The 27871-nt window shown below is 42.4% G+C and overlaps 1 protein-coding gene and 2 long non-coding RNA genes across 4 annotated transcripts in view; 2 read left to right on the top strand and 1 right to left on the bottom strand.

Moving 5' to 3' along the window:
- LOC118544917 (uncharacterized) overlaps positions 1–806 on the bottom strand; it is a 73387-nt gene extending 72581 nt beyond the window's left edge. The window contains exon 1 of the long non-coding RNA XR_013442620.1: positions 684–806. This is a non-coding gene — a long non-coding RNA (uncharacterized LOC118544917). The remainder of the gene's footprint in view (positions 1–683) is intronic.
- Positions 198–27866, top strand: FDX1 (ferredoxin 1). 2 transcript variants are annotated; one of them, XM_036106886.2, is made up of 4 exons: positions 198–370; positions 5640–5764; positions 23412–23541; positions 27722–27866. In XM_036106886.2, the coding sequence occupies exons 1-4, from the start codon at positions 198–200 to the stop codon at positions 27834–27836; spliced, it is 543 nt and encodes a 180-aa protein (XP_035962779.2). In that variant the 3' UTR covers positions 27837–27866. The 2 variants fall into 2 exon arrangements, with proteins under 2 accessions (XP_035962779.2, XP_077915155.1); XM_078059029.1 differs by lacking the exon at positions 198–370 and adding an exon at positions 701–873.
- On the top strand, positions 5771–13191 carry LOC144379472 (uncharacterized). Its single transcript, XR_013442625.1, has 2 exons — positions 5771–6045; positions 8434–13191. It is a non-coding gene; the product is annotated as an uncharacterized LOC144379472 (long non-coding RNA).
- Positions 27867–27871: the final 5 nt, after the last annotated feature.

The raw sequence follows: 27871 nt of genomic DNA, 5'->3' as shown, positions 1-27871 counted from the left end.
TAGGTCACCCGGAAGGCGCGCGCAGCCCGCGGCCGCCGCACGGAGCAGGCCCTCGCCGGGACCCCAGCCGCCGCGCTCCTCCCCACGGGTCCCCGGGCGTCCGGCGCCGGCACAGCGGCCCGTTCGCGCCCGCCGAGCCTCTCGCGGCCGCTGCCGTGCGGCCTGCGTCGCTTCCGGTTGTTACCCGACCACCGGCTATGGCCGCCGCGGGGGGCGCCCGGCTCCTGCGCGCCGCGTCCGCGGCCCTGGGCGGCGCGGCCCGGCGTTGGCAGCTCCTCGCCGGACCCCGCGCGGCACCGGGCCGGGGCGGCGGCGCGGGGGGGCTGGCCCGGACGCTGAGCGTGTCGGCGTCGGCGCCGGCGCGGAGCAGGTGAGGCGCGGCCCGGCGTGCGCATGCGGGCGGGGGTCTCCCGGCGCCGCGGCGGGCGCGTCGTGCGGCTTCTCGTTCCGCTGCCTCTTCTCGGGCGCCTGCGTCCCGGGCGCTGCCCGCGATTGCTCGCCCTTCGCCCCTCGGGGCCCTGTCTCCCTTGCGTCGCCCCGCGGTTTCCTTTCCCAGCCCCCGACGCCTGCGGGCAGCGGGGCCCCGGGACCCCGGCTCTCCCTTTCCCCGCGCCTCCGGGGTCCTCCAGAGAGCCGCGCGCTCTGCCGCCGCCCTCCTCCCGTGGTTTGGCTCGGCGGCTGACCTTTGCTTTGCCGGGAGCCTGCAGTGACCTTCATGAGATGTTCCCCACGGACGTCCTGGCCAGCAGTTCTCGTCCTGGGCCTTTCCCCGGCCCTGTTAGGACATTGTGTGTCCAGTTCTCTGGCAGGGGAATGCCTGTTTGGAGTACACGCACTCTGTCCCCTGTGCTTCCCTGTCCGCTCTCGGAGCTGGTAAGAGGGCGGAAAGCCTAACTTCCTGCATTACTGTAGGTCTCAGTTTCCCCACTTAGAAATGGAGCATAACACCAGTATAGGCCTCATACGGTTATTTGAAGGGTAAGTCAGGTAGGACAGGTGGTCTTGTGCTGGCAAATGGGCAGGGTTCAGGGGATGCCACTTGGTAGCTGCTGAGGCCCACGGTGTTGTGTTCTGTACTAAATGTTGAAAGAGATGGGAAAAAATTTTCCCCAAATACGTTGAAGTTTAATATTCTTGGGCATATTTGTTTTTCAAAGACACAATCCCCTGCGATTTAATAGAGTTAAAATGTACTCATCATTTCAGAGTGTAGCAGTGTAGCCTTATGTAATCCAGGTCTCTGAACAACTCTCTGACCCCTTGCTGTCCCGGAGCAGGATGCAAGAACTGGGGGGAGAGAGTGTTGGATTTGTATGCTGCCTTGTCTGGTTTCTTCTTGGTAAGGTCCCCAAGAACAGAGGCTAGGACTTAATCATCTTTCCCCTTCATCCTGTTATGTAGTGTGTGCTCAATACATTTTTGTTGCGTGGACTGTGAGGGAGATACTGGAGAAGGCAAGCCAGCTTTATTTGTCCCTATCTCCCTGACATTTCCCTGCCTTGACCTCTCTACATGCATATGTCTTGCTTTCTGCAGAGGATGCATTCTTGAAAAACCGTGTATAAATTGGGACATATATTGAGCATATTTACGAAACTAGTATTTAAAGAAAATGAGTGCTTTTGTAAATGGGAATTATGTCCCCCAAATTTATTAAGTTTGAACTTGGTTAAATCAAGTTGTGTCAGAGGGAAGCACATCTGTTCCATTCCCTCATAATCCTGCTTTCCTCCTCTTGGCACAGTTTCAGTGGGTGGCCTTGTGCCTTGTATTACAGACTTTGGAGCTACAACTAGATTTTCCAACTCTTACTGTCTGAGGCTTGTGTTTTCCAGTTTGGATATGACTAACCACATGTGGCTGTTTAAGATAACGTACGTTAAATACAGTGAAAAGATTCACTATTCCATTTGCACTGGCCCATGTCAAGTACTCAACAGCCGCGTGGGGCCAGTAGCTGCCGTACTGGACGTTGCAGGTACAGAGCGTCTCTGCTAGTGCAGAAAGTTCCACTGAACAGAGCAGCCCGAGGCTGTAGTCCCGTCCCGGGAAGTTTAACATGTAGCTAAGTCATCAGTAATTGAGAGTTGAAAAAACTCCTTTTGCTCCAAAATATCCTGACAAAATACTTTATATTTCGTAGTGATTTAGGTTCCAAAGGGCTTTCACAAAAATTGTTGTACTTCACTCTCAAGAAAATCCTGGGAGGTAGGTGGGATAGGGAATAAAAATTTCGTATCAAGTAGTTGGCATACTAGGAATACAACTCAAGTCGTTTTCGCTTGTTTTCTTGAGCACGGTAAGCGTTGATAATTCTGTAGCCCATAGAGTCATTTGGAAGAGTTTAGGTGGTTATGGAAGTAGGGAGCCCTAGAAGGGGCCCTCTCCTTGGACCAAGTGCCCCAGGGGCCCCCCCGTATGGTGAAAAGGTGGGCATGAGCAGCTGTCACTTCCCTTCCTGGGAGAAGTCTGTTACAAACTTTACCACCGCCTTCCCTTTTGTTTTTTTTTTTAAATTTAATTTTATTGTGTTATGTTAATCACCATACGTCACATCATTAGTTTTTGATGTAGTGTTCCATGATTCACTGTTTGCGTATAACACCCAGTGCTCCATGCAGAACGTGCCCTCCTTAATACCCATCACCAGGCTAACCCATCCTCCCACCCCCCTCCCCTCTAGAACCCTCAGTTTGTTTCTCAGAGTCCATAGTCTCTCATGGTTCGTCTCCCCATCCGATTCCCCCCTTCATTTTCCCCTTCCTACTATCTTCTTCTTTTTTTTTTTTTAACATTTAATATATCAGAGAAAGACATGTATCATATGACCTCACTGATATGAGGAATTCTTAATCTCAGGAAACAAACAGGCTTGCTGGAATGGTGTGGGATTGGACGGATGGGGTGGCCGGGTGATGGACATGGGGGACCGTATGTGCTATGGTGAGCACCCTGACAACTTCCTTAAAATACCTGCTGTGGTTGAGCAGAATAAATGACAGTAGGAGAAGGTAACAGGTGAAGAAAAGAGTGGCGTGTGGTGCTGACTGATTAATTGATGGTAGAAGATTTAGAAGGACTGTATTTCTCAGTGCATGAAATCTTATCCTGGGGAACCGCTCAATGCTTTTGGCTAGTTCTCAGAATTGGGGAGGAAATATAAAACCCACCAATACTAATTACTAATAGCAAACGGAGAAAGTTATTTGGGTAACATACATGTGTATAATGCTTTAAGGAACAGTTTCCACAGACTTTAATTGTCTCAGCCGCTTGGTGAAGTCACTGTTGTCCCCATCTTCCCCCCCCCCGCCCCCCCGCCAGGAAGTAAGTGGCTTCCCATGGTCTTCTCATGTGTGTGTGTCAGAAACACAGCTAGAATCTACATCTGATTCTTACATCCCATAGTCTGTCAACTGCGGATTACCCTTCCTCTCTCCTTTCTGCATCCTCTCCGGTCCTTTGGCAAACCTTTCATTGCTCTCACTCTGCAGTTTTTTCTGGGGACTGTACACTTTTAATACACAGCAGTTTAGGCTTTTTAGCAACAAAAGGACTGAGGCCTTAAAGTTATTAATCTGTGTTTGTTGAGTGCTCCTCTGCGTTAGGTATTTTCCCTCCATTGTTAAAACTAGAATATAAATGTTACCCTGATTTTACAGAAGAGGGGTCTGATATCAGAGATTTCTGTGCTGTAAGCTTAGCTGTAGAATGATCCAGAAGAAGAGCAATCGTAAAACCTCTGGCTTTCAGTGGTGCACATACATGATGGGATTCTTGCTCTTGTCCTTCCTGCAGCTTTAGCTCCTGGGCGTTTGTGCACGTCAGATCCCTAGACCGAAGTGCTGGGCTCAGACCTATATTTCCATCTGGCTTCTGGACATTCTCCTCTGGTTTTTTTCTTTTAACTCAATTAAAACAGGTTTAGACTTGAACTCATTTCCACCTTCCCCAAAGCTGCTCCATCTCTGTTAACTCTAGGTTAAACTGGACCCCCTCATTGCCTGAGCTGCAGATTTCAGCATTGTTTTTTCCCTCTTTCCCAATCTACCTTGTATAGATGGTCAACAAAACCTTCTGTTTCTGCCTCCTGAATATCTCTGAGGTCATTGTCTCCTCCGTTCTTTCTTAGTCTGTATTCTTTTAATAACCTCCAAAGTGGAGTCCACCCCTGCCTCCAGAGTATCTTCATTCGCAGCCGTTCTGCCTTGAAGAGATGGCAGTTATCTAGTTGAAAATCATGAATAATGTTCAGGAGTACTTATTTCTAAAGTATTTTTTCGCTGTGAAGAGAAGTTGGAGAGCACAGGCCCTTTTGGAGAGACATTCTCCCTCCCTCTCTCTTTCTCTCTCTCAGACACACACACATAGGTGGTAATTTTTAATTCTCAGAATTCTCTTTTTCTAGCATTGAATTATCAGGGAGGGCATTACTGAAAGGGGCTTTCACTTGCCTCATTTGTTAAATAAGATAATTTACTTGATAATTTGGGGTAATATAATTCTAGGTTATTACTTACATTAAAGTTTTCTTTGCTGGATTATTACCATCCATTGGCAGTAGTGAAAATTACAACCAATTATTTTAGCTGAAGTACATCTTTTCAGTTGTGAGGTAAAAATTAAAAATGACCAGTGGTAGATGACAAGCATCTCGTTGCTAATATAATTTCTTCTCCCAAATAGTGGAGTGATGTTTGTGAGAAGGGAAAGAAATTTAAGTCAGTCACGAGCTAACTCTGATGGATAATATAATATCCTATAATAAAACACATAAGGAGGCCTTATATTTATCTTCCCATGGATTCAAATAAATACAAATCTACACCAGTCCCTTTGATATTTGAGTACCTGGTGTGGACCAAAGTGAGATGTTTAAATGCTCAGAAAACGACGGGACCGCAGCCTCCCAGCAGTACCTCCCAGACACCTGCACGACAGGGGTCTCACTGATCGCAGAACCAGGGGCCTTTTCACAGCTCTCCACAACCGTGGTCTCGTCTTTTAGGGACTCTACGTAGAGACGTTGCTTTTCAGAGGGCTGTGGGAGAGCAACATAGATTTCCTGACTGATGAGGATTGCCAGATGTTTTCACATGACTGTGACCTATGACCGTGACCCCTGGGGTGACATAACAGGTGGCCTTGCTAGCAGTGTGGTTGCTCTTTCCTTTAAGGTGGTGGGTAGAGCTTCCACTCTGGTAGATGGATAGATAGACATGCCTCTGCTTTGTGATGTCTTCTTCTCAAACTTTGGAAAGGAAAGAAAATACTATAAAAAACACATTGGGGCACCTGGGTGGCTCAGTCGTTAAGCATCTGCCTTCGGCTCAAGCCATGATCCCAGGGTCCTGGGATCGAGCCCCGCATCGGGCTCCCTGCTCCGCGGGAAGCCTGCTTCTCCCTCTCGCACTCCCCCTGCTTGTGTTCCCTCTCTCGCTGTGTCTCTCTCTGTCAAATAAATAAAAATCTTAAAAAAAAAAAATTAAGAAAAAAAAATAAAAAACACATTTGTGTGCGTGGGTGTGCCTCCGTACACGCACATCCTATTTTCTTCCACCTTACAAGTTCTGAAAACAGTTATTTTAAAGTATGCCTTGAAATGATTAAAAATAATAAAGCACTGCTTCCTTTTCCAGCTCAGAAGATAAAATAACAGTCCACTTTGTAAACCGTGACGGTGAGACATTAACAGCCAAAGGAAAAGTTGGTGACTCTCTACTAGATGTTGTGATTGAAAATAATCTAGATATTGATGGTTTTGGTGAGTATGGAACATTCCTTAAAATTTATAAGTGAAACCATTTAGGAACTTTTGGGGTTTTTTTTGCAGAATTTTAACCTTTAGCATGCTAAGTAAAATATTAAAATTCAGGATGTGTTAGTGTTAAATTCTCATTTCTAAAGAACATGAGTGACACCGCGTTTCTCTTCTTTGTACATTGAATTAACTATGTGCCCCGAAGTCTGTTGCTTCATTACCTTACCGATGATGACTTGTGTGCCACTAAGCTGGGAGTAGTAACCGGAGTTGAAAGACACCAGGTTAGAGATAATGAATGTCATATCACGGAAGAGTAGTTAGTTTTGACTTAGTTTTTTGGTTTTAACTTTATATTTGGAAATATCTTCGACGTAGAGAAAAGAATTTTCCTGTATAATCTTCACTAAGCTTCCCCTATGATTAACAATTTACATAACTGTGGTATAATAATCAAAACCCAGAAATTAATGTTGGTTCAGAAACTCAAAAACTCTAGACTTAATAGAATTTTCCTATGACTGTCTTTTGTTTTGGGATTCGATGTAAGAGCCCACGTTGCATTTAGGTATTCTTTCTCTGTAGTCCCCTTCAGTTTGTGACATTTCCTTAGTCCTTTCTCATTTTTCATGACCCTGATGCTTTCGAAAAGTACTGGTATGTTATTTTATAAAATGTCTCCCTCAATTTGGGTTTGACTGGTGTTTTCTTGTATTGATAGAACTAATGCATTATTTTAAGTGTGTTTTATTTTGCTTACTCTTTTTCTAAATCTTATTTTTATTGAGCTGTAATTGCCATTTAATGTTATATTAGTTTTAGGTGTATCACATACTGATTGGATATTTGTTATGTATTGCAAAGTGGTCACTGCAACACGTCCAGCTAACCTGCGTCACTACACAGAGTCTTGAATGCCCTTTCTCCTTCCTCGGAAGGGCAGTTTATCTGCCTCTTGTTAGAGAAGGAAGTGTTTTAGTTGGAAAGTTTTTATGTCTAGATCTGACCATATTCTTTATCCACTCACACAAAGCAGGTGTCCCAGAAACTGCCTTCTTACAGCTTAGGGATACGCAGTCTGTCACTTGGCAGTTTTGCTCAAGCACTCTCTCTCTCTGGAGTGGTGGTTCTCAAAGGGGGTTCCTTTTACCATTAGCATCAGTGTCACTTGGGGGAATGCAGATCCTGAGGCCCCACTCCAGACCTACCCAGTCAGAAGGGCTGCAGTAGGGCCCAGCAATGTGTGTTTTAACAGGTCCCCTGTGTGATTCTGATGTATGTTAATGTTTGAGAACCATTGGTCTGCAGTAAGGCCCAAGGAGTGTATCTGACTAACATTCTTTCAAGGCACTGTTCACATTGCACTTTTAAGAGCCCTTTGCACATCAGAATTATTTCTCCTCCTCTGTTTTCCCATCATATAATAAATATGCCTGTCTGTGTTAGTGCTCATCACAGTTTTCCTTTTTAGGGAGAATGCCTCTCTCCCGTATGAGATTATGAGTTTTTGCTCAGTTACCTCACAGAGTAGATTTTGTCCAGGGTTGACAGTGCATCATATTTGCTGAATTCTTAAATCTAACGTCAGTTTCAGGGCAAATTATAACAACTCCCATTTGAGTGCATATGACATTCCAGCATATGTTATCTCTTCTTGTAACAACTTTAAGAACTAGATTTGTTTTTTAAACTTCTATTTTATAGATGAAAAAAGTAAGGTTCAGAGAAATTAATTTTCCCTGGGTCATACATGGAGCAAGTAGGAGGTCGAGGACTCAAGTCTCTAACTCCCAAACCTCGGGCTTTTTCCTTCCTACCATTTTCCCTAAGAGATGTCCTTCTTGTGTGAACACCTGTCCCAGAAATAGTTGATACAATTCTAATTTTAAGGAGTTTTTTGGTCTAATGTAGTGGTTCTTGGCTGGGACTGAGTTTCAGAACCTCTACAGAGCTTTAAAAAATGCAGACGTCTGCGTTCCATCCTAAATAGTACAGGGAGAGATGAAGTTGTGCAGGTAGAATTGTAAAAGTTGCACAGGGTTCAGATCTATAACGTGGTTAAGAATGACTAATTTAGGGAAAGAACTCATTGGTAATTTATTTAAAATATATATTCTATAAAATTTATAATTCATCTTCCTCATGAGTTCATATTCAGCTACACCTTTAAAAAAGGTTTTATTTTTAAAGTAGGCTCCACATAGGCTCTACACTCAGTGTGGAGCCCAACGCAGGGCTTGAACTTACGGCCCTGAGATCGTGACCTGAGCTGATACCAGGAGTCCGATGCTTAACCGACTGAGCCACCCCAGGCGCCCCCATATTCAGCTACACTTTTAACTAAACTTAGTTTCTCTGAATTTTTCTCCACAAATGAAAAGTAGTACAGCGCACAGTAATTGAGAATAGACTGGAATCAGATTATGGTTCATAAACCAACACTAACGCTGCCTCTTAGAGCCATGAGACCTGGAGCAAGCCACTTGAAAATCTGTTTGCCTCAGTTTCCTCTTCGGAAAAATAGGATTATAATAGTTCTAGCCTCCAGGGTTGTTGAGGATTAAATGGGGTGTTGGAAGCGAAGTGCTTAGCACAGCGCCGACCTTGGTAAGAACAGTAGCATTTTTGGCATTTTAACTTGGCCTTCCCACATCCTCTCCCCACTTCTGCAGTAGCCTGAAAACTCTGCAGCTTCGGAACTACGGGAGCTGTGAAGACCAGCAGCCTCGTGGCCACTGGGGAACAGATGGGGTTTGAACTCCTCAGGAAGTCCAGTCTGCTGGACGCGGGCACCTGTCCCACAGCTTCCCGGGGGAGCTCCGTCCCAGGGCTTGTTCTTTGGCCTGCCTCCGAGACGGCTGTGTGCAAGAAGCTCTGTCCCTAGGACTTTAGTCTAAAGCAGTCACCTGCCATTGTCTGCCGACGCTGTCATACCAGCTGGGCAAAGAAGAGCCCGGCCAAACGTTTAAAAGGGAGATCCGGGGAACGAGATGTTCCGTAGTGGGCTTTGAAATGCCCTGGGGACCTGGAAGGCTGTGCACATGTGTGGGACTCGGCTCACGCCTGGGAAAGACGTGACAGGGTCCTAGCCCCTCACCTCGGCTAGTCTTCAGGTCCCCCATGGTGAAGGCTGAGACAGACATGTAGGCTGCTCGAACGTTGAAGGTGAGCACACCACACACACACACCAAGCTCATCAGCAAAGGGTAGAAGACTCACTGGTTCCAAGCATTGAAGGACACCCTGCCCGGTCATCTGGCTGACCACCAACCTAAGCAAGCAGAGACCTCTGGCTGCACACAACAGGGAAGACAGACTTCAGAGAATTAGAACAGGAGAGTCACCAGGAAGCACCTAGCAGCAACAACAAACCCAGGGCACAGGCTGGAGGTCCTCATTTCCACAGTTGCCACATTGTATTATCTCCAGTGTCCACTTGAAATAAAAAAAATTCAAGCACCGAAAGAAATGGAAAGTGTGGCCCATACTCAGGAAAAAAAAAAACAGTCAATAGAAGCTCCCCCCCCCCCCCCCCCCCCCCCCGAGGAGGCCCAGGTGGTAGACTTTCCAGACAAAGATGTTACACCAGCTGTTACAGAAGTTCAAAATGCTGAGGGGAAACTACGTGGAGGTGTTCTCTGGCATCTTCACGTCGGAATGTGGAGGCCATCGCCACTCTAAGTGGGGATCCCATAAATGAAATAATGAACGTTGTTAATGCCCTTGAGAAAGCTGAGCTTTTGAGCTCTGAGAAAGCTAATGTGGAGGCTGCGACCAGTAAATCGATTTTTATAAATTTCTCCACAGATTCGATCATATGCACTAGGCCTATGCACTGGGCTATTACTGCAGAGATATTTGTAATAGCAAAAGATTTGAAACAACTGAATGCCCATCAGTAGAGGGCTGGTGTATAAGTTATACAACAGGATATTATATGTCTGTGTTAAAAGAAAAAGTCTCTGGAAGGAGCCTTAAAAACAAATATCAGTGGTTACCTGTTGGTAGAAGGGAGATTTTCATTCTACAGCTTTTTTTTTTATAAGATTTTATTTTTTTATTTACTTGAGAGAGAGAGAGCTCACAAGCCAGGGGGAGGGGCAGAGACAGAGGGAGAAGCAGGCTCCCCGCTGAGCAAGGAGCCCAATTCGGGACTCGATCCCAGGACTCCGGGATCACCACCTGAGCTAAAGGCAGACGCTTAACCGACTGAGCCACCCAGGCGCCCCTCATTCCACAACTTTTTATACTTTTTGAGTTTTGAACAGTGTGAATGGGTTACCTGTCTTCAAAATGTAAGAAAAAACTGAGAGGAGACAACCTAAATGTCTAACAACAGGAACTGTGTAAGTCTGCGACGGCATTTCTAAATTACAGTGTGTGTCTGCTACAAGTAACGTGCCCGGTGTGTTTATAATCATATGGGTAGATGCTTGTCAGTGGAAAACACAATGTTTTTAGTTGCTTTCTATTTTTCAGAATGCACTGAGAAAGATACTAGAAGATGTTCAGTGTTGATTGTCTCTTCTTGATCTGATGGTGAGGTTTTCATCTCTATTCCACTTTTCTCTGTGTTTTAACTTTTCCTGTAATGACTGACTTGAATACCTATGACTTGGGTTAAGTCACTGGCCTTACGTGTGCCTCACTTTCGTTATCTATCAAATGAGGGTGATGGTAGTAATCACCTCGGAGGACTTCCATAATGATGCAGTTAATATTATGTCTGAGAATATTATGACAGGAAAATGTTATAAATATTTGCATTAGTCTATTTTATTATATAAAAATCCATGTAGTGACGAGATACCGCTTCACGTCCATCAGGATGACTTCTGTCAGAAAAGTGAGAGAAGAACAAGTGTTGGCAGGGATGAGGAGAAATTGGAGGCCTGACGCATGGCTGCTGGGAACGCAAAACGGTGCAGCCACGTGGATAGGTACACAGGGTTACCATGTGATCCAGCAATTCCATTCTAGGTGTGTCCCCAGAAGAATTGAAAACAGAGACTGAAACAGATCCCTGTACACCAGTGTTCACAGTGGTCACAAGGTGGAAACAACTCAGGTGTCCACCAGGAGATGAATGGATAAACAAAATGTAGTGGACAGTTATTTAGCCATAAAAAGAGCTGCAATTCTGATATAAGCTGCAACATGGATGAGCTCTGAGAACACTGTGCTCAGTGCAGTAAGCCAGACACAGAAGGACCGGTGCCCTGTGATTCCACGGACATGAGCTACCCAGAATGGGCAAATTCAGAGGGACAAAGTAGAATAGAAGTTACCAGAGACTAACGGGAAGGGAGAATCTGGGCTGAAGAGTATCTTCTGCAAATAGACAGTGGTGATGGTTGTACAACATAATGAATGTACTGAGCACCACTGACTTGTATACTTAAAAATGGCTAAAGGTGGTAGATTTTATGTTAATGTTATGTTTTACTACAATTAAAAAATTGGAGTAAGAAATAAAATCTATATAAACACAGAAAATAAAATTTTTTTCTGATTAAAAAATCACTGCATATTCATTGTAGAAAACTTTGGAAAATTTAATAAGCCTGTAAAATATAATTCATCCATTCTGTTCTCTATAACCACTAGTAACATGCCTATGCTTTTTAAAACCTGCATTATGGTTACATTTTATGCAAACATGAATTAGATAAAATAAGGGCAATATGAAACTATTGAAGTTTCATAATCTAAACAGTGTTTGAAATTGTGTGAATCTGTCCACATTTTTAAGATGTGAAGAGATTCACTTAATTTTAGAGCTGACGGTCATGGAGAATTACACCCTGTGTTTGTGCTAATGCCATATGGTGGAGCCACTTCAGCAGATAAATAGAAGTGCTTCCTGATCTTTGACAGCAGCCTTGGAACTTGGGACTGTTACGCTGTTGAAAAAATGGAAACCTGACTGTCCCGTAGCAGTGTTCACTAGCTCACCCGGCGATGGCGTGGCGCTGGAGTACACCCCCGAACCAGTCACTGTGACCTAACGCTGTAAGATGAAGGTTAAACAATCGCCCTGACCTTCGGTGCTGTTAACTGAGGAGTAGATACTGTATAAGCAAAAGTGCTTAGAAAGTAGGATTTTAAAAAAGCAAAAATATTTGTAAGCTCAGAAAAATCTGGAAATCAAGACCAGGGTCCGAGTTGTGGGCATGCCGCCGTGGGCCCGGGCCTCTGTCTGAAGCAGCTGCTGCTTGTGGGCTGGAAGTGGGGACCAGCACTCCTGCCCGGCCCCTCTTGGCATTTGTTTCCATGAGAAAATTTGTCTCAACTTGAGTTTTGAATTCTGTGAGAATTTTGGGACTAGCATCCCTTGCATAAAAAAAGATGATTGGTTTTAAATGTGTTGGGTTTTTTTCCCCATTGAATATTCTATGAGAGAGTATCTGACATTATTCTTTTGTAAACATCGTTCAAAATGTCTGGGGGGGCCTGGGTGGTGCCGTCAGTTGGGCGTCTGACTCTTGGTTTTGGCTCAGGTCGTGATCTCGGGGTCATGGGATCCAGCCCCACGTCGGGCTCCGCGCTCAGTGTGGAGTCTGCTTGGGATTCTCTCCCTCCCTCTCTCTGCCCATCCCCACTTCTGTGCATGCTCTCTCTCGAGTAAGTCTTAAAAAAATAAATACAATGTTTATATGTTTTCCTGTTAATATGGATATGCCATGACTTATCCATCTCTTTCTTTGGACATTTATGTGGCTTCCAATTTTCAACTATTGTAAATAAACTTAAGGTGAACATCCTCAGAAGTACTTTTTTATGTATATGTTTTATAATCTCCTTGCAATAAATTCTAGGGATAGAATTACCTAGGAGAGTTTGTTTTATAAATTGTTTACTCAAATTATTTGCCTGTTTTTCTGATGAGGTATTATTTGTTTTCTTGGTTAGCAAAAGCTGTCTTAAAAAGCTATTTGACAAAAAAAATCATAAAAATGAAAACTAACTTTAAACATTTATTTAAATGGTTTTCAACCTCTGTTAATTGAAGCCACGGTTTTTTCTGAAAGCATTATAAATGCTTTATTTGCAGTAGATAATTTTCTTGAGTTGCTTTTCATTAATTCCTTCTAAATCAAAGCAAGCATAAGTATTGTGATCTTAATACCTCAAAGTATCTTTTTAAAAATTTGAAAATATTTCATCATTAATGACTGTGTATTGCAGTACGCTGTTCTTCAAACTGCAGGTTGCAACCATTAGTGGATCATGAAACCAATTTAGTAGTTCCCAACAAGCATTTTAAGGAAATCAGAACAGAATATATAAAAACACATGATCTTTTGCAAGGGTATTATTTCATGAACTGTTTGTTTAGCTATTTTACAAAGTATATGTGTGGTGGGTCATGGTGTAGAATGGAATTCATACTGAGAGTCACAATAAAAAAAATTTTTTTTTGAAGGCCATTAGTTAGAATGGGTAAGAATAGAGTCTCCGTGCGTAGGTTTGATTCTCAGCTCTGCCACGTCACCAGCTTTGTGACTGGGGGTGAGGAACCTAACCTCTCCATACCTTTTCTTTCTGAGGGTAAAGTGGGAATAATGTTAGTATCTACCTTATGAGGCTTCTGGAAAGATCAAATGAGCTAATCAAAGTAAGTGCTTAAAGTAAACATTAGCTACTATTGTTAATAAGGTTATTAATATAGGTTCATTGTTCATTATAGACCATTTAAAAAATACATCGGAAAAGGTTCCCCAGGGGTGCCTGCGTGGCTCAGTCGGTTAAGCGTCTGCCTTCAGCTCAGGTCATGATCTCAGGGTCTTGGGATCGAGCCCTGCATCAGGCTCCCTGCTTGGGGGGGAGCCTGCTTCTCCCTCTACCCCCCCCCCACTCATGCTCTCTCTTAAATAAATAAATAAAATCTTAAAAAAAAGATTTCACATCCCACTGAGGTAACCACTGGAAGAATCTTTTCCCATTACTACCCTAGGAATATAGAAAATTTAATGACACAATCTTTAGTGGTTTGATGAGAATTCTGCATTCACTTATGTGGTCTCAGGAGAAAAACTTTAAAGATCAACGACCTGAACATGTCCAGAAATTTGGGCATGTAAATATAAACTTGAGATAAGCTAAACCGGGTTCACTAATGATAGAGTGAAGCCTAAGCCACTTTCTTGAATAAAGATGAAGGAAATGGGGTCAAGAAGTCCGGGGGTGGCTGTTTGGTTTATTCCTAATGTTGAATGCGGAGATCCTTTCAGTGTTGCCCTCATAAGTCCTACTCAAGGGAGGCTGACCAAGTACAGAGTCCTTCTTATAACTTCTCCCCAGGTCTCCTCAGCCCTTCTGTGACCCTAAACCCCATGTAGATGCCCATAAATTCTTGCATTTACCTTGTTAGCTCCCCTCTCCCCTGAGCCCTGGACTTACAGATCCAACTTTCTACTTTCCTTCTCTTCTTGGAAATTGCACAGGCCTTTTAAAGTCAACATACCTAAATAGCATTTGATCTTTTCTTTTCACCACCGAAACTAGTTCTTCCTCGGGTCTCTCCTGCCGTCAGTGAGCATCGCTCAGCTGCTGGAGCCCAAAACTGGAGAGTGTCTCTGGCTTTTCTTCCTCCTCCCGTACCCGCAGTGCCATCAGCAGCTCCTGTCAGCGGTGCCTCCAGACCGTCTCCCCGCACCCCTGCATCCCTGCAGTCACCGCGTGGGGCTGGCCAGCCGCTGCCCGCTGGCAGCTGTGCGGACCTGCTCCCGCTCTTGAGCCCCACACTTGGGGTGATGTGTCGTTAACACACAGCAAGCATGTCCCCCGACTGAAAAGCATGAGTAACCTCCCGTGTCACTTAGGATACAAATCCCACTCCTTACCCCCGCCTAAGAGGCCCCACTGCCCTTCTTCTACCAAATTTCTCACCATTCTTTCTCTCACTTTGGCCCCACTGGCCTTTTCTCAAGAGCTGACCTCACCCAGAATTTTTACTTTGAGACTTCATACACACTTCACATGTTTCTCTGCCTGGGACACCCCCTCTGTCCTTTCTCCTGTACACGGGATTTTCATCTGCCTAGGCTCAGGTTATGTGTTACTTCCTCAGTGACACTTTGCCCAACCACCCAGTCTCTCACTGCCCTGAGCCCTTTAGTCTCCATCACAGCATCCTGTTTCTTTCATTGCATTTATCACAATATGTTCATTATATATTCCTTCGTTTGCTTCCTCCTCAAAGACTGTGATGGACGATAAAATCATTCCTGTTTTATTCCTCTCTGTATATGAAGTAATGAGTAAAAAGGAAAAAAAGTGGTAAATTTTGGAAGCAACACTCTTAAAAGCCTGCTTATTTCCAACTTTTTTTTTTCTTTTTTTTTTTTTACTTTCCAGTTACTGATCTAGATCTTTCAGAGGATCTTTGAAGTTTTCAGAGTGTATTATCATATTCCATCACTAGGGGGCAGTTATACCTCTCTGATCAAATTGACCTAGTTTATTATCTCAGACCTTGGGTTTTTCCCGCTGTATCATTTATTTCCTTCATGTCTCTTTTGAGGGAAATTATTCAAATTGGGAGATCCTGATAATGTTCACATAAATCTGTATGTATTCTGATTATGTTTATTGACTCCCTATTGTTAATACTGTATTACTGGCTATGCTAGATCAAACTTTACTCTAGAAAATTAGATTTTATACTTATATATGTTTCATATTTTTATTTTTTTTTATTTTTATTTATTTTTTTTTTTTAAAGATTTTATTTATTTATTTGAGAGAGAGAATGAGAGACAGAGAGCATGAGAGGGAGGAGGGTCAGAGGGAGAAGCAGACTCCCTGCCGAGCAGGGAGCCCGATGCGGGACTCGATCCCGGGACTCCAGGATCATGACCTGAGCCGAAGGCAGTTGCTTAACCAACTGAGCCACCCAGGCGCCCTGTTTCATATTTTTAATATATAATAGAGTTATTCTCTGGACTCTTGAGGGAAAGGGATTAGGTCGAGGTGGGCAGTCTTCCTTGTTAGCATCATATCTCTACAAAATAATCTTAATATAAGATACACATGTGCACACATGTATGCAAAATGATCGTTTTCCTGTTGGCAAACACTCAAATTATGTGAAAGGAAAGGAGCAATAGTCTGTAGATATCTTTCTCTGGGAATTAATATGGCAAGAATTTCTGAGCATTTGCATAAGAACTTAATATTAGCTTTGTAAAAAAAAAAACCCAAAAAACAAAACTCAATCCGGGGGTGCCTGGGTGACTCATTCGGTTGCATCCAACTCTTGATTTCAGCTCAGGTCATGATCTCAGGATCATGGGATCAAGCCTGGGCCTAGAGCCTGCTTAAGATTCTCTCTCCCTCTCCCTCACCCCCTTAAAAAACAAACAAACAAAAACCAAACTCAGAAATTTTATTTATTACCAACCTTGAGATTAGCCAATAACCATACTTACTTACTCTTAAGATAATTTTTAAATTATGTGAATTTGAAATTTTGCAGATGAACAGTATTAAGGGTCTTACTTTAGCAAAATCAGAAGTACTGTGAAAACTGAAAGTTTGTCACGAATCCCATAGTTTCCAGGTGATAGGCTGTGTGAACTGTAAATTTTACATTTGTAAAATGTAAAATGTAATGTAAAATGATGGCATAGCTAAAGTGATGCCATCCTTAGTCACTATCATGTAGACTGCTGTTCATAGAATCTGAATGTCGGTATGATTTTGTTGCCTATAGTGCTGATATTTTAAACTCTGGTTATAATTGAATATTTTTAAAGCCTATAACAGTTTCAGCCAAGCATTCATTAAGTGCTAATGCTGAAAAATGCATCTGAAAATCAGTTATTGTGGAATAGAAGTTAGATGTGACGAAAAGCTATGAAGAAAGCCAAAAACCTGTCATGATACGTGTTACTATTAATTTAAGAGAACTCTTAATTATTAGCCAGAGTGCTGACAAAATAAAAGCAGCATAAAGAGTGCATACCTTTAAGTTCATGAAAATTGCTGTATAACCAGGCCAGGATGACAGATAAAATGCTGGCACCAGGGGCTAATACCAATGTGGCTATAATGTGTCCTTAAGTCCAGTTATCGTCTATGCTAAGTATTTTTGATTATTTGAAAGGTGGAGATAGTAATGTAAAAAGTTTTATTTGAAATGTTCACCTAAGTATATTTTATTATTACTATTTTTAAAGATTTTATTTTAGAGAGAGCTTTTGTTTGGGAAAGTCTTTGTCTCTCTTTCATTTCTGAAGGACAACTTTGTCAGAGTATTTTTGGTTGGAGTTTTTCCTGTCAGCACGTCGTATATGTCATCCTGGTATTTCTGGCCTATAAGGTTTCTGCTGAGAAATCCACTGATAGCCTTATGGGGATTCCCTTGCAAATTACAAGCTTTTCTCTTGCTGCTTTTAAGATTCCTTTTGTCTTGGTTTTTGGCAGTTTTATTTATATAATGTGTCTTGAAGAAGATCTCTTCAAGTTGGGTTTGTTTGGGGACTTTTGAGCTTCATGAATTTGCATGTCCAAATCTCTACCAGATTTTGGAAATTCTTAGCCATTATTTCTTTAAATAAGCTTTTTGCTGTCTTCTCCCTCTCTTCTCCATCTGGGACTCTAGGAATTCATGGATTGTTCGTTTCGATGGTCAAAACACCAGTAGATCACATAGGCTTTCTTACGCTTTTCCATTCTTTTTTTCTTTTTTCCCTCTGACTGGAAAATTTCAGAGGTCCTATCTTCTGATTCGCGGATTCTTCATTCTGCCTGGTCCATTGTGTTGTGAATGGTCTCTATTGCATTTTCCATTTCATTCATTGTGCTCTTCAGCTCCAGAATTTCTATTTGGTTCTCTTTCATGATTTCTAGCTCTTTGTTAAACTTACCATGTTGTTCATGCATCATTTTCCTGATTTCATTGAATTGTCTTTCTGTGTTTTTTCATGGCTCATTGAGTTTCCTTGAAACTATTCTATTTGGAATTCTTTATCAGGTAAATAGCAGATGTTCTTATCTTTGGGGTCAGTTACTAGAAGATTATTGTGTTCTCTTGGTGGTGTCGTGTTTCCTTGATTTTTCACGGTCCTCAAAATCTCGTGTTGCTGTCTTCACATCTGCAGATAGTCACCTCCTCTAGTCTTCACTGACCGACTTTGGGAGGGAAATTTTTGTCAGCCCTGCTAGGGATTCTGAGGCTTTCTTGGGCCTTCAGTGGATTTACCTGCATGCTTGCTCCCTCTTGTGGCACATTCTTAAGTTTATGTGCCTTCTCGCAGATTCTGCAGCGCCAGGTTGTGTGCTGACAACTGCCCTTTTACTTTTCCAAGGGCAGTCTCTCCCAGGCCCGCAGATTCAGGCTGGCTTTGTGTGCATGCTTACTAGTTGTATGCATATGCTCACTCTTGGTACCCTTGGGAGTGTGCACCAGGAGTTGGCCACAGGGTCAGAGGGAGCAGTAAGTAGGAATGAGTCGTGGGTGCACGAGACCACTTAGATGAGTCTCACAGGCATTATGCTGAGTGAAAGAAGCCAGTCTCAAAAGGTTACATACTGTATGTTTATATTTATACAACATTCTGAGAAGACTAAACTATAGGATAGAGACCAGATCAGTGGTTACCAGGGGTTAGGGATGGGGGAGGGTGTGACCCCAAAGGAGCAGCCAAGGGAATTTTTGGGGGTGATGAAATTGTTCTGTATTGTGATTGTGGTGGTGGTTATACAAACTAAAAATGTGTTAAAATTCATACAGCTATATCCCAAAAGGGCAAAAGTCAGGTGCTTACTATTTGGGGGACTACCTTTAACTGTAAGACCAGGAACCTATTAAATTGGAAGAAATTGCCATCAAGAAATAATTTTTTATGAGATGAAAAAAGAACAAAAAAAAGGAGTAACCTTTTCTCTAAAATAGCCTCTTGTTCTTCTCACAGTTTTAGGCTTTTTAAAAAAATGTATTTTTTCCTCCTAAGTACTTTTTTCAGAGACATGTCTTCACTATTTTCTATAAGTTTTCCTGTTTTTTTTTTTTTTAAGTAGTACATATAGGATAAATCTCAAAAAAAGAATACTGCTCAGATTGTTTTATTATATTGGGGGTTTTGTAGGATTGTTTCTTCTAATAAGTGATTCACGAGGCCTTGTGAATCTTTGCTGTAGAATTTTTTTCAAAAGCGACACTTAGAGCACAACGTGACTGTGTGTTTGTCTGGTGCAGTGTTAGCCGTCTGATACGGGCTGAGTTGATTTCATTCTGAGTCTAAGGGTCTCTATTATATTTGATTTCTTCCTAATCGAAAGAATAAGAAAAGCACACCTGTTGACAGCTTATGGCAGACAAAGTCTGGAAGAGACCATAAAATAAGGGGTGATCATGAATGTAGTGCATTGATTTAAAGAGTAAACACAAGACTAGAATGTATAATAGGAACTTGGCTCGTAGGAACCAAAAGTTTAATCTTCTGTATATACGCAACGTTTGTCCAATCCTTGTTAGAATCCTCTTCAGGTCTGAGTTTGGCAACTTAAGCAAGATGTGGAAACAGTTGGCAAATTTCCTGAGAGGGCAATGAAAATTATACTGGAGAATGAAAATAAAACCTTTAAGAGAAGGTTAAAAGAATTCAAGTTTCCTAGGGAAGAGAGTTGAAAGCATATGAAGAGCTGGAACATGGTTGGTAACTCTTCATTTCATCTGACCAGGTGGTGCAAAAAGGAATGTCCTAAATTTTTCCAGAGGGATTTATTGGGCATATGAACTTTGCTCTCCATTCCAAGATGATTGAGACCATATTGTATGCACTCTCCTCTTCCCTGGGCTTTTCTCACATTGCACCTCTCTGGCTCTCTCTCTACTATTTGGAACATTCTTATTTTGACTCCCTTTCTAGGAGGGGGTCTCTCCTTGGCTCTCTCTACTTCCTTCCATCTTTTTACCCTCCCCCTGGTGAAATCTCATGGTTTTTGCTTCTGTCTTACTCATCTCATATCCATCCTTTACACACAGCCACCAGTGAGATCTCTCCAAAATAAGACATGCCACGTCATTTTCCTGCTCAAAATCCTTTAGCAGCTTCCCGTAACCTACAGCAGAGGTTCACAACCACCACCTCTCCAGGGGCTGGATCTGGGAGAGGACAGGTGGAGGGACAGGTGTCCATAACCCCCTAGCCACTCTCATCTCTGTGGCAACCCACCATGAAAGATGTTTGGTTACCTGAGCATGTCAGCTACCTACCCAGTGTGTCGGGAGACAAGGTGGAGAAGAATAATGGGCTTATGGAGCAAGTTCAAGCTCCTTAGGAGAACATGGGAGACCTTCCATGCTCGGTCCATTGCTTCTGCAGCCTCCACACACCTCATCCTGCCCAGAACTGTGATTTCTGTTTTCTTGCATCTTTTGTCACACATGGCCTTCCATTGTCAGGATTCAGTTTTTTTTCAATAACATAACTCTGAAGGGAAGTATAAGCTTTTTAAATTAAGAAAGTTGCTTGAAATATCTTGTAAGGATTGTTTGACTTACATTTTAAAGACAAAAGGAGGCTGGATTTCCTGATTTTTGTCCTACAGTATCTCTAGAGGGATTTGCCATTTTAGTTTTGAGTTTGTCTCGACTGGGTATCATTGAGATGGAAAGAGGAATCAAGGTAAGTATATGTTTATTGAATACTACTGAACAAGCCATTAAGAATTGTAGTTCTTGGGTGCCTGGGTGGCTCAGTTGGTTAAGCGACTGCCTTCGGCTCAGGTCATGATCCTGGAGTCCCTGGATCGAGTCCTGCATCGGGCTCCCTGCTCGGCAGGGAGCCTGCTTCTCCCTCTGACCCTCCCCCCTCTCATGCGCTCTCTCTCTCTCTCTCAAATAAATAAATAAAATCTTAAAAAAAAAAAAAGAATTGTAGTTCTCTGTGGGGTCATAACATATTGGAGCCACAAGTCCTTAGAAATCATCTACCTCAGTCATTATACAGTTAAAAAAAAAAGGAGGCCCTTGAGAGAATTGTCCGGGATACAGGAGACAGTGTGGTGGGTCTTCAGGGTCACACTATAGCAATTTTCCTTTCAGTGCAGGAATTTTTGAACTTGAGATATATATATATATGAAGCCCCCCTCTCTTTTAAGTAAAATAGATCCATTTACTTTTTTGTGTGAAATGTTTCAAATTTACACAAAAATAGAAAAGTCAGCTACTTGTTCAAATAACCAATTGGTGTGTGTATATATTTGTGTGTGTGTGTGTGTATGTGTATATATATATTTTTTCACTTGAGAGAGAGACAGAGAGAGAGAGCATGTGGAGAAGAGGGGCAGAGGGAAAGAGAAACTCAAGCAGACTCCATGCAGAGCACGGAGCCTGACGTGGGGCTCGATCCCACAACCCTGAGATCATGACCTGAGCTGAAACCTAGAGTTGGATGCCCAGCCGACTGAGCCACCCAGGCGCCCCATGTATATGTTTATTAGGTTATGTATATTTAATATTTCAGGTGACTTAGGTTATGGAGTGGCAGGAACTAGTTATCTTCAACAGCGGGAAACAGTTGAAGTTGTGACTCATCTCTAACTAGCAATATGACCTTTAGTATTTAACTTCTTGGGTTTAATTCCTGTTGTATTTAAAAAGAAAGTTGAATTAGTTTAAGATTCCTTACAACTTCCAACTAACAGTATTAACACATAATAATAATACCAATGCACGATTAATAACAACAACAACAATAATACACTTGTATCGGGCTTACTACCTATCTATCATGGCTGCAAGCACATATGTTAAGTAAACACTCGTATGTGATTCTTGCAACTACCATGTGAGGCTGGTATAGTTACTAGGGAGGGAACTGAGGTGTGGAGGGTGAAGTAGGTCGAGGTGATGCTGGAATTGAAGCCTGAGAGTCTGGCTCCAGAGCCCACCCGTAACTCCTGTACTTCACCATGTGGTCTCTCTCTACTTAATCCTGTTGCTGCTTTGAATTAGATTTGGTAAAAATGGGAAGTCTCTCATTTCTTTCTTGATTTTTTTTTTTTTTTAGATAATAAAGTGAATGACAAATGCTTATATTATGAGGGAACAACTCTTGTTAAAATGATTCATTCATTCGGAGGAAAATTAAGCAGGTTACTCGTTATTGATAACAGTTATATATTTTATGTATTGTTTATTGACCAAAAGAGAATCTAAATCAAACTGAAGTTACTCCTAGGACTCTAGGAGTATTTAAATAACTTAAAAATTATTTAAAAAACAAGCCAGAATAACTTTTTCAGGTGGAATTTAACCAGAACATGATTCTGTGTAATTCTGTTTTGTCAGATCCTTCTTTGGACTCCCATTTTTGAAAGACAAGCTCAACCAGACTGGGGGAATGGGATTTAGAGCTGTTTTTATGTAAGACAAACTTGAGGTAGCTAGGTATGCTCAGCCTGGAGAGGGACAGTCTCAAATATATGAAAAGCTATTGTTTAGAAGAAAGATTCACTAAATGAACTGTTAATAAAATTCTCACAGGAACAGAGTAGAAAAGTGGTTGCCAGGGGGTGGGGAAATAGGGAGAGGTTGGTAAAAGGATACAGACTTGCAGCTGTAAATGAATAAGATCTGAGGATTTAATGTGTAACATGGTGACTATAACTGATAACAGCTGATAACTGACATTTGCTAAGAGAATAGAGCTGAAATGTTCTCACCAAAAAACCACAAAAAAGATAGATCTATGAGGTGGTGGGTGTATTAATGAATTAGGTGGGGGGGATCCTTTCACGTTGTGTACATATAGCAAATCACGACGCACAGTGGGGTGGGTGGGGGGAAGAAGGACTGGACTCTATGGGGTAGACTTGGATCAGTAGCTAGAAGTTACAGCGTGACAGGCTTCGCTGGGCAGAAGCCCAGTGCGGAACTGGCTGGCTGACACTGTGTAGCTCTGTCAGGAGGTTTTCAGGCAGAGGCTGGGTAACCCCTGCGACAGAGATGTTGTGGAGCAGATCCGGTCATGGTTTGGTTGCACTCGACTTTTCAGTTCCCCTTTCACAGTCCTGGCATGTAATAGGCACTCAGAAAATAACTGGCAAATTAATAACTTAAAAACAGGACAGGAGAAGTAGTCTTATCTCATTATTTTAAAGCCAATATAATTCTTAAATGACTTACTTGATTCTCTCTTGATTACGAGGAGAGATCGAGAGGGAGAAATATTTAATTTGATTTAGACATAGGTTTGGTTGCTTTCTAATTCCTCTCATACACCACAAGGCTTCATCAGTTGTGTTCAGCTCTCCAGAATAAAGGTAAATAACTTACACTATTATATAAATTATTATGTAAGTTTAAAAATGCATACATTGTTCTATGCATGCATGTCTGAGTTTATTAACTTGTAAGCCCTTTGATCCTAGCACTGTGTATTTTTGTGTTTCCCTTCACAGCACTTAGCTCAGAACCTTTTTGAAACCATATATGAAAGTGATTTCAAATTGTGTGTGTGCTCAGGGCAGGAGGGGTGGCGGGGTTTTCTCAAAATCTCATTATTATTCAGAAATAAAGTCCTACCATTTCTGTATGCTAATGCTGATTCTAAAATTTAGCAATAATTAGTTCAAACTAGATCTGAATGGTGTTTAATGTAGGGGGAGTGTGTTCAATATGTGTTGCTCTCGTAGGTGCGTGTGAGGGAACCTTGGCCTGCTCCACCTGTCACCTCATCTTTGAAGAGCACATATTTGAGAAGTTAGAAGCAGTCACTGATGAGGAGAATGACATGCTCGATCTGGCGTATGGACTAACAGATAGGTAAGATTTTAGGACCACTTCAGCTATACTAATAATCTGGGAAGATAAAGTTTTGAGTAGTTCGTATCTGAGACCAGACCCACGCATGGAAGAGTGATCTCCTGGCACAGATAGATAACAGTCACAAAGTTTGAATATCAAATGTGGGACTTTTTTTTGTTTTTCTCACTCTACAATTTTCACCTTTTTGAAACTTTCCTTTCTGCTAAAGTAAAAAAAAAAAAAAATCCATTGAAGGTATAGAAGGTGTAAGTTCTAGATCCTAATAAATCTTCTTTAGTCTATTTTTATTCCAGGGATTAATATTTATCACAATTTAATGAGTTGGGATTCAATTTAATGCTTTTTATGGTGTTCTTGAAGGACAGATTTGATAATTGGATGAAATTATCATGGGAAGTTTTACCTACTTGAAAGAATTTTTAAAGAAACTTCATATATAATAGTAACTATATTAAAATGAATAGTTCTGTTTCTAAGTGTACCTTAATAGTAATTTAATCAGAGCTTATTCTTGATATTAATAATAGGTAGAATACTCTTAAAAGTAGTAAGATTTATAGTAACAAGTGATATTGAGTGATACTTTATTTTTAAAGATTACCTGTCTTTTGGTTGGAGTCAGAGGAGGTAGCTAGTTGAGTTACTATTTCAAGGGGGCAAGATCATGAGGACTTAATTAAGGTTGGCTTTGGCGTTTGACCATAATTTGGTGACCCTCATGAAAAATAATTGTTTAAGGAATTAAAAATAATAGTAATAACAATAGCTTGATATTGTATATATTATATAATCATAATTTTGTTAAATCCTTAACATCAACCATCTTATTTAATCTGCACGAAAATGTTTAGGTCATTAGTATTTATTTAGAGGTGAAGAATCATTTTATTCCCTTTTGTGGTTCATTTCCCCGTTGGTGGCAGTGAGACTGGTACCCCAGCAGGAGAACCTGGGAAAACAGGGTCTCTTTAGGCTTCAGAGCAAAGTGGACTGTGGCTGCCACGTCCCCGTCCCCCCTTCCCATCTTCAGGTGCCACATTCTCTGTCGACACCTGTTTTCGGGAGGAGTAGCACACAGAACGCACCCAACGACTGTCGTGGGGAAAGAGAACACCGCTTCTCACAGGGAGCACTTATAAATCACTGGGGCATATCTGGAATGAAAATAAGTTTGCTCAAAGCCAGTAACCACATCTAAATGATTTCTGGGGTACCACAGAGATCCAAAACAAAGACACAAGGAAATTCTGTCTTTTGGTTCCTGCAGGTCTTTTAAAGTTAAGTGCTATGTAAATGTCTTTAATTTTTAAGATAAAACACCTTTGTTTAATGTTTATTATAGGGTATTCTTCACCTTGATTACTGATGGACTGGTGACACACGGGCTCACAGGGCACTTATTATAGTGGTTACTGGTCACTTTTTTCCTGTATCTCCAGGGCCTGATTCACCGTAGGGCATCCCCAACTAGTTGTGAAATTAATGGTCGATAGGAGGAGAAATTCAGGAATTTACCTGTGAATCAGCATTTGATGATAGTCATTGACTGGTGCCACCCGTTTCCAGGGGTAATGTGCACAGAGGCCTCGGTTTCTGTAGTTGTAAGATGAGGATGACAGTAGTACCTGCCTCGTTGGGTCGTCGTGGGAAGCTCTTAGAACAGTGTCTGGGGGAGGAAGCACTCGTTAAGTAGTTTTTAGCATTGTAATGATAAAAATAGCAGTTTATGTGCCGGATGCTTACTGTCACGCCCAGGTACGTGACGGTGATCATTCCTACCCTCAGGGTCAGGCAGTATTATCACCGTTCCGTAGGCAGAAAAATGAGGTCTAATTATGAGATCTGCTTCAGGCCACACAGCTAGAGAGTGACAGAGCCTGGTGTGAATCCGTTATCCCGAGCCCACAGTCGTTGATCTTGTCCTTCTCTGAATTGAAAACCAGCCCTTAGGGGTAAAGTCACCCCCACCCCCAGTGTATTTCCAGTCGGGTATAGATGGCAAAGGGCACTGGGGAGCATACCGTCCAGGTTTGCACAGTGTCAGAATTTTTTGGAACTCCGGGTGAAATCAAGGCCACCTGTGGTCTGTCTCCTGGTCTGCAGGTATAGACACTTTCTCCTGGGGCTGGACGTCCAGCAAGGGGGGGAGGGGGAGGGGAGAACAGAGCCGCAGGGCACAACTGCCTCGTCTCCCTGGGTTCCGTACACGCTTCCTGTTCTCTCTCTGCGCTTGCTGTAAGCGGCCCCTTCACCAACAGCTGTGTCTCCATCGGTCCCGCTTACTCCATTAAAAGTGCCTTACTGGCATTGTCTTGTCTTGATGGGAACACCAGGAATAGCCAGCAGTCTCCCGAGGACTCGCCACAGTCGCATGAATTGTCTAAATTGGCTCGCCACATTTCTGTCCTGCAGACAGAACTAAAGGCATAATTGAGTACTGTCAGGGCTATTTGTAATCAGCAAATAGGAATTACTGGTAGAAGGGGATTTTTTCTATCAGAAGTCAGTATTTCCTATGGTCATACGTACTCCCTTGCTCAAAAACTTCCCAGTGGTCCCTCATTGCTCACACTTTCATTGGTGTTCAGAGCTGTCTGTGGCCTGGCGGCCGTTCTAGCCCATCACCCTCCCTGCACAGTAGCCAAGCCAAGTGGAAGACCCACATTGCCTCAGACATGCCCTGAATCCCTGTTACCCTTGCCGCACATGCCTTCCTCCTTTAGCTTTTATTAAATATTACATCCTCCCCCTTTGTTAAAGCCCATTCTAAGTACCATCTCCCCTGGCCAGAAGGAAGTGCTTTCTTCTTTCTTCTCAGACCTTCTGGCTTTCTCTCTCTGTAGCATTGGTCACGATCTCACAGGTTAATTATCTGCGAATGTGTCTCATCTCTTCTGATTGATTGAAAGTTCCCTCCTTCATACTGATATTGGTAGTTAATTCCCACAGCAGTCCTATGAGGAACCTGCTTACTCTTCAGCTTTAGGATTAGGTTAGGAAAGCTGCCTGTGAATGTGCCCTGTGCAGCGCTGGGTTCTGGCCCACTGGCTGGTCGGCTGTACCCCGCTGCCGCCTCCTTACCGCATCCCGGGCACCCCCCACCCAGCGATGGAAGTGAGGTGCTGTTCTTTGCACACCCACTGATGCTCAGTAAATGCTGGATGGGTACATTAATGAAACCAAGACCTGCATGCCGTATTCCATCAAAGTGTAGGCAATTTGACTGTAACACTAATATATTTGTTTTTATGTGCCTCAAAGAGAAAAGCACTGCTGATTGAAATACTGGTACAAAGTTATCACTTGACATTTTGTGCATATTAAAAGAGCTATTTATACTTATCTAGACATACCTTCGTACATCACTGTTAAAAAAGTAAAATATAAATAAAATAAAATTGGTAGTAATTTTGAAGGAAAAAAAAATGGTATTACAGTTCTTTCAATGACACATACTTGCTTTACTCATACCAGATTTATGTCCTGCTGTGTATGCTTCTGTATTTGTAACTTTCATTGTCTTTTTGGACTTATTTTGAGTGATAATTAAATTCCCACGTGGAGTATGAACACCCTTCCAACAACTCAGTTGAAAAGACACACGTCAAACACTGAGTTCGCAGCTCTGACGGGACTGCCGCCTCCCAGTGCAGCTGTGATCGTCAGAAGCCACTGATTTTAAGACGCATCTTAAAATGTGGCAAAAATATGCATCTGATAATTGATGACTTAAGTCTATGTATTTATTTCAAATTTCTTGTTTTAACGGTTTTACAAAGGGTAGCTTTCTTTTCTCGTCCATATGGTTTCAATCCCCTGGGATTGATGAATCATTCTCCTGGTGTTGCTCAAACCTCTGTTCTCTTCTCCACTGTCGGGCCTTCTGATGATTTCATGGCTCATCAGCCCTTTCACCGAAACACAGTAGCTGTAGGAGATGCTAGAGACTGAAGATGAAAATGCTTCAGCACACCGTGCTTTGTGTTCTGTTTCACATTGACATTTCCATGTAGCCTCTAGTTTTGAAAGGGTTGGGTATATGTGTTTCGACGTAATGGAAATTTAAAAGGTAAGTAAATCCTTCACTGCTTTGGGTAAGAAAATGTCCTGTTAACTGCATTGCCTTGTGAATGATACATGCTTAATCCTAAACCATACTTCTCCCTTTTTTATGCAGATCTCGGTTGGGCTGCCAAATCTATTTGACAAAGTCTATGGACAATATGACAGTTCGAGTACCTGATGCTGTGGCCGATGCCAGACAAGCCGTGGATGTGGGCAAGAACTCCTAAGCAAGAATAAATTGGAATATTTTCACAAAATTTTA

This window comes from Halichoerus grypus, chromosome 11 (assembly GCF_964656455.1).
Source record: "Halichoerus grypus chromosome 11, mHalGry1.hap1.1, whole genome shotgun sequence".
Taxonomy (NCBI): Eukaryota; Metazoa; Chordata; class Mammalia; order Carnivora; family Phocidae; genus Halichoerus; species Halichoerus grypus.
The sequence above is the reverse complement of the archived record's forward strand: the minus strand, read 5'-3'. Positions and strand labels throughout refer to the sequence as shown.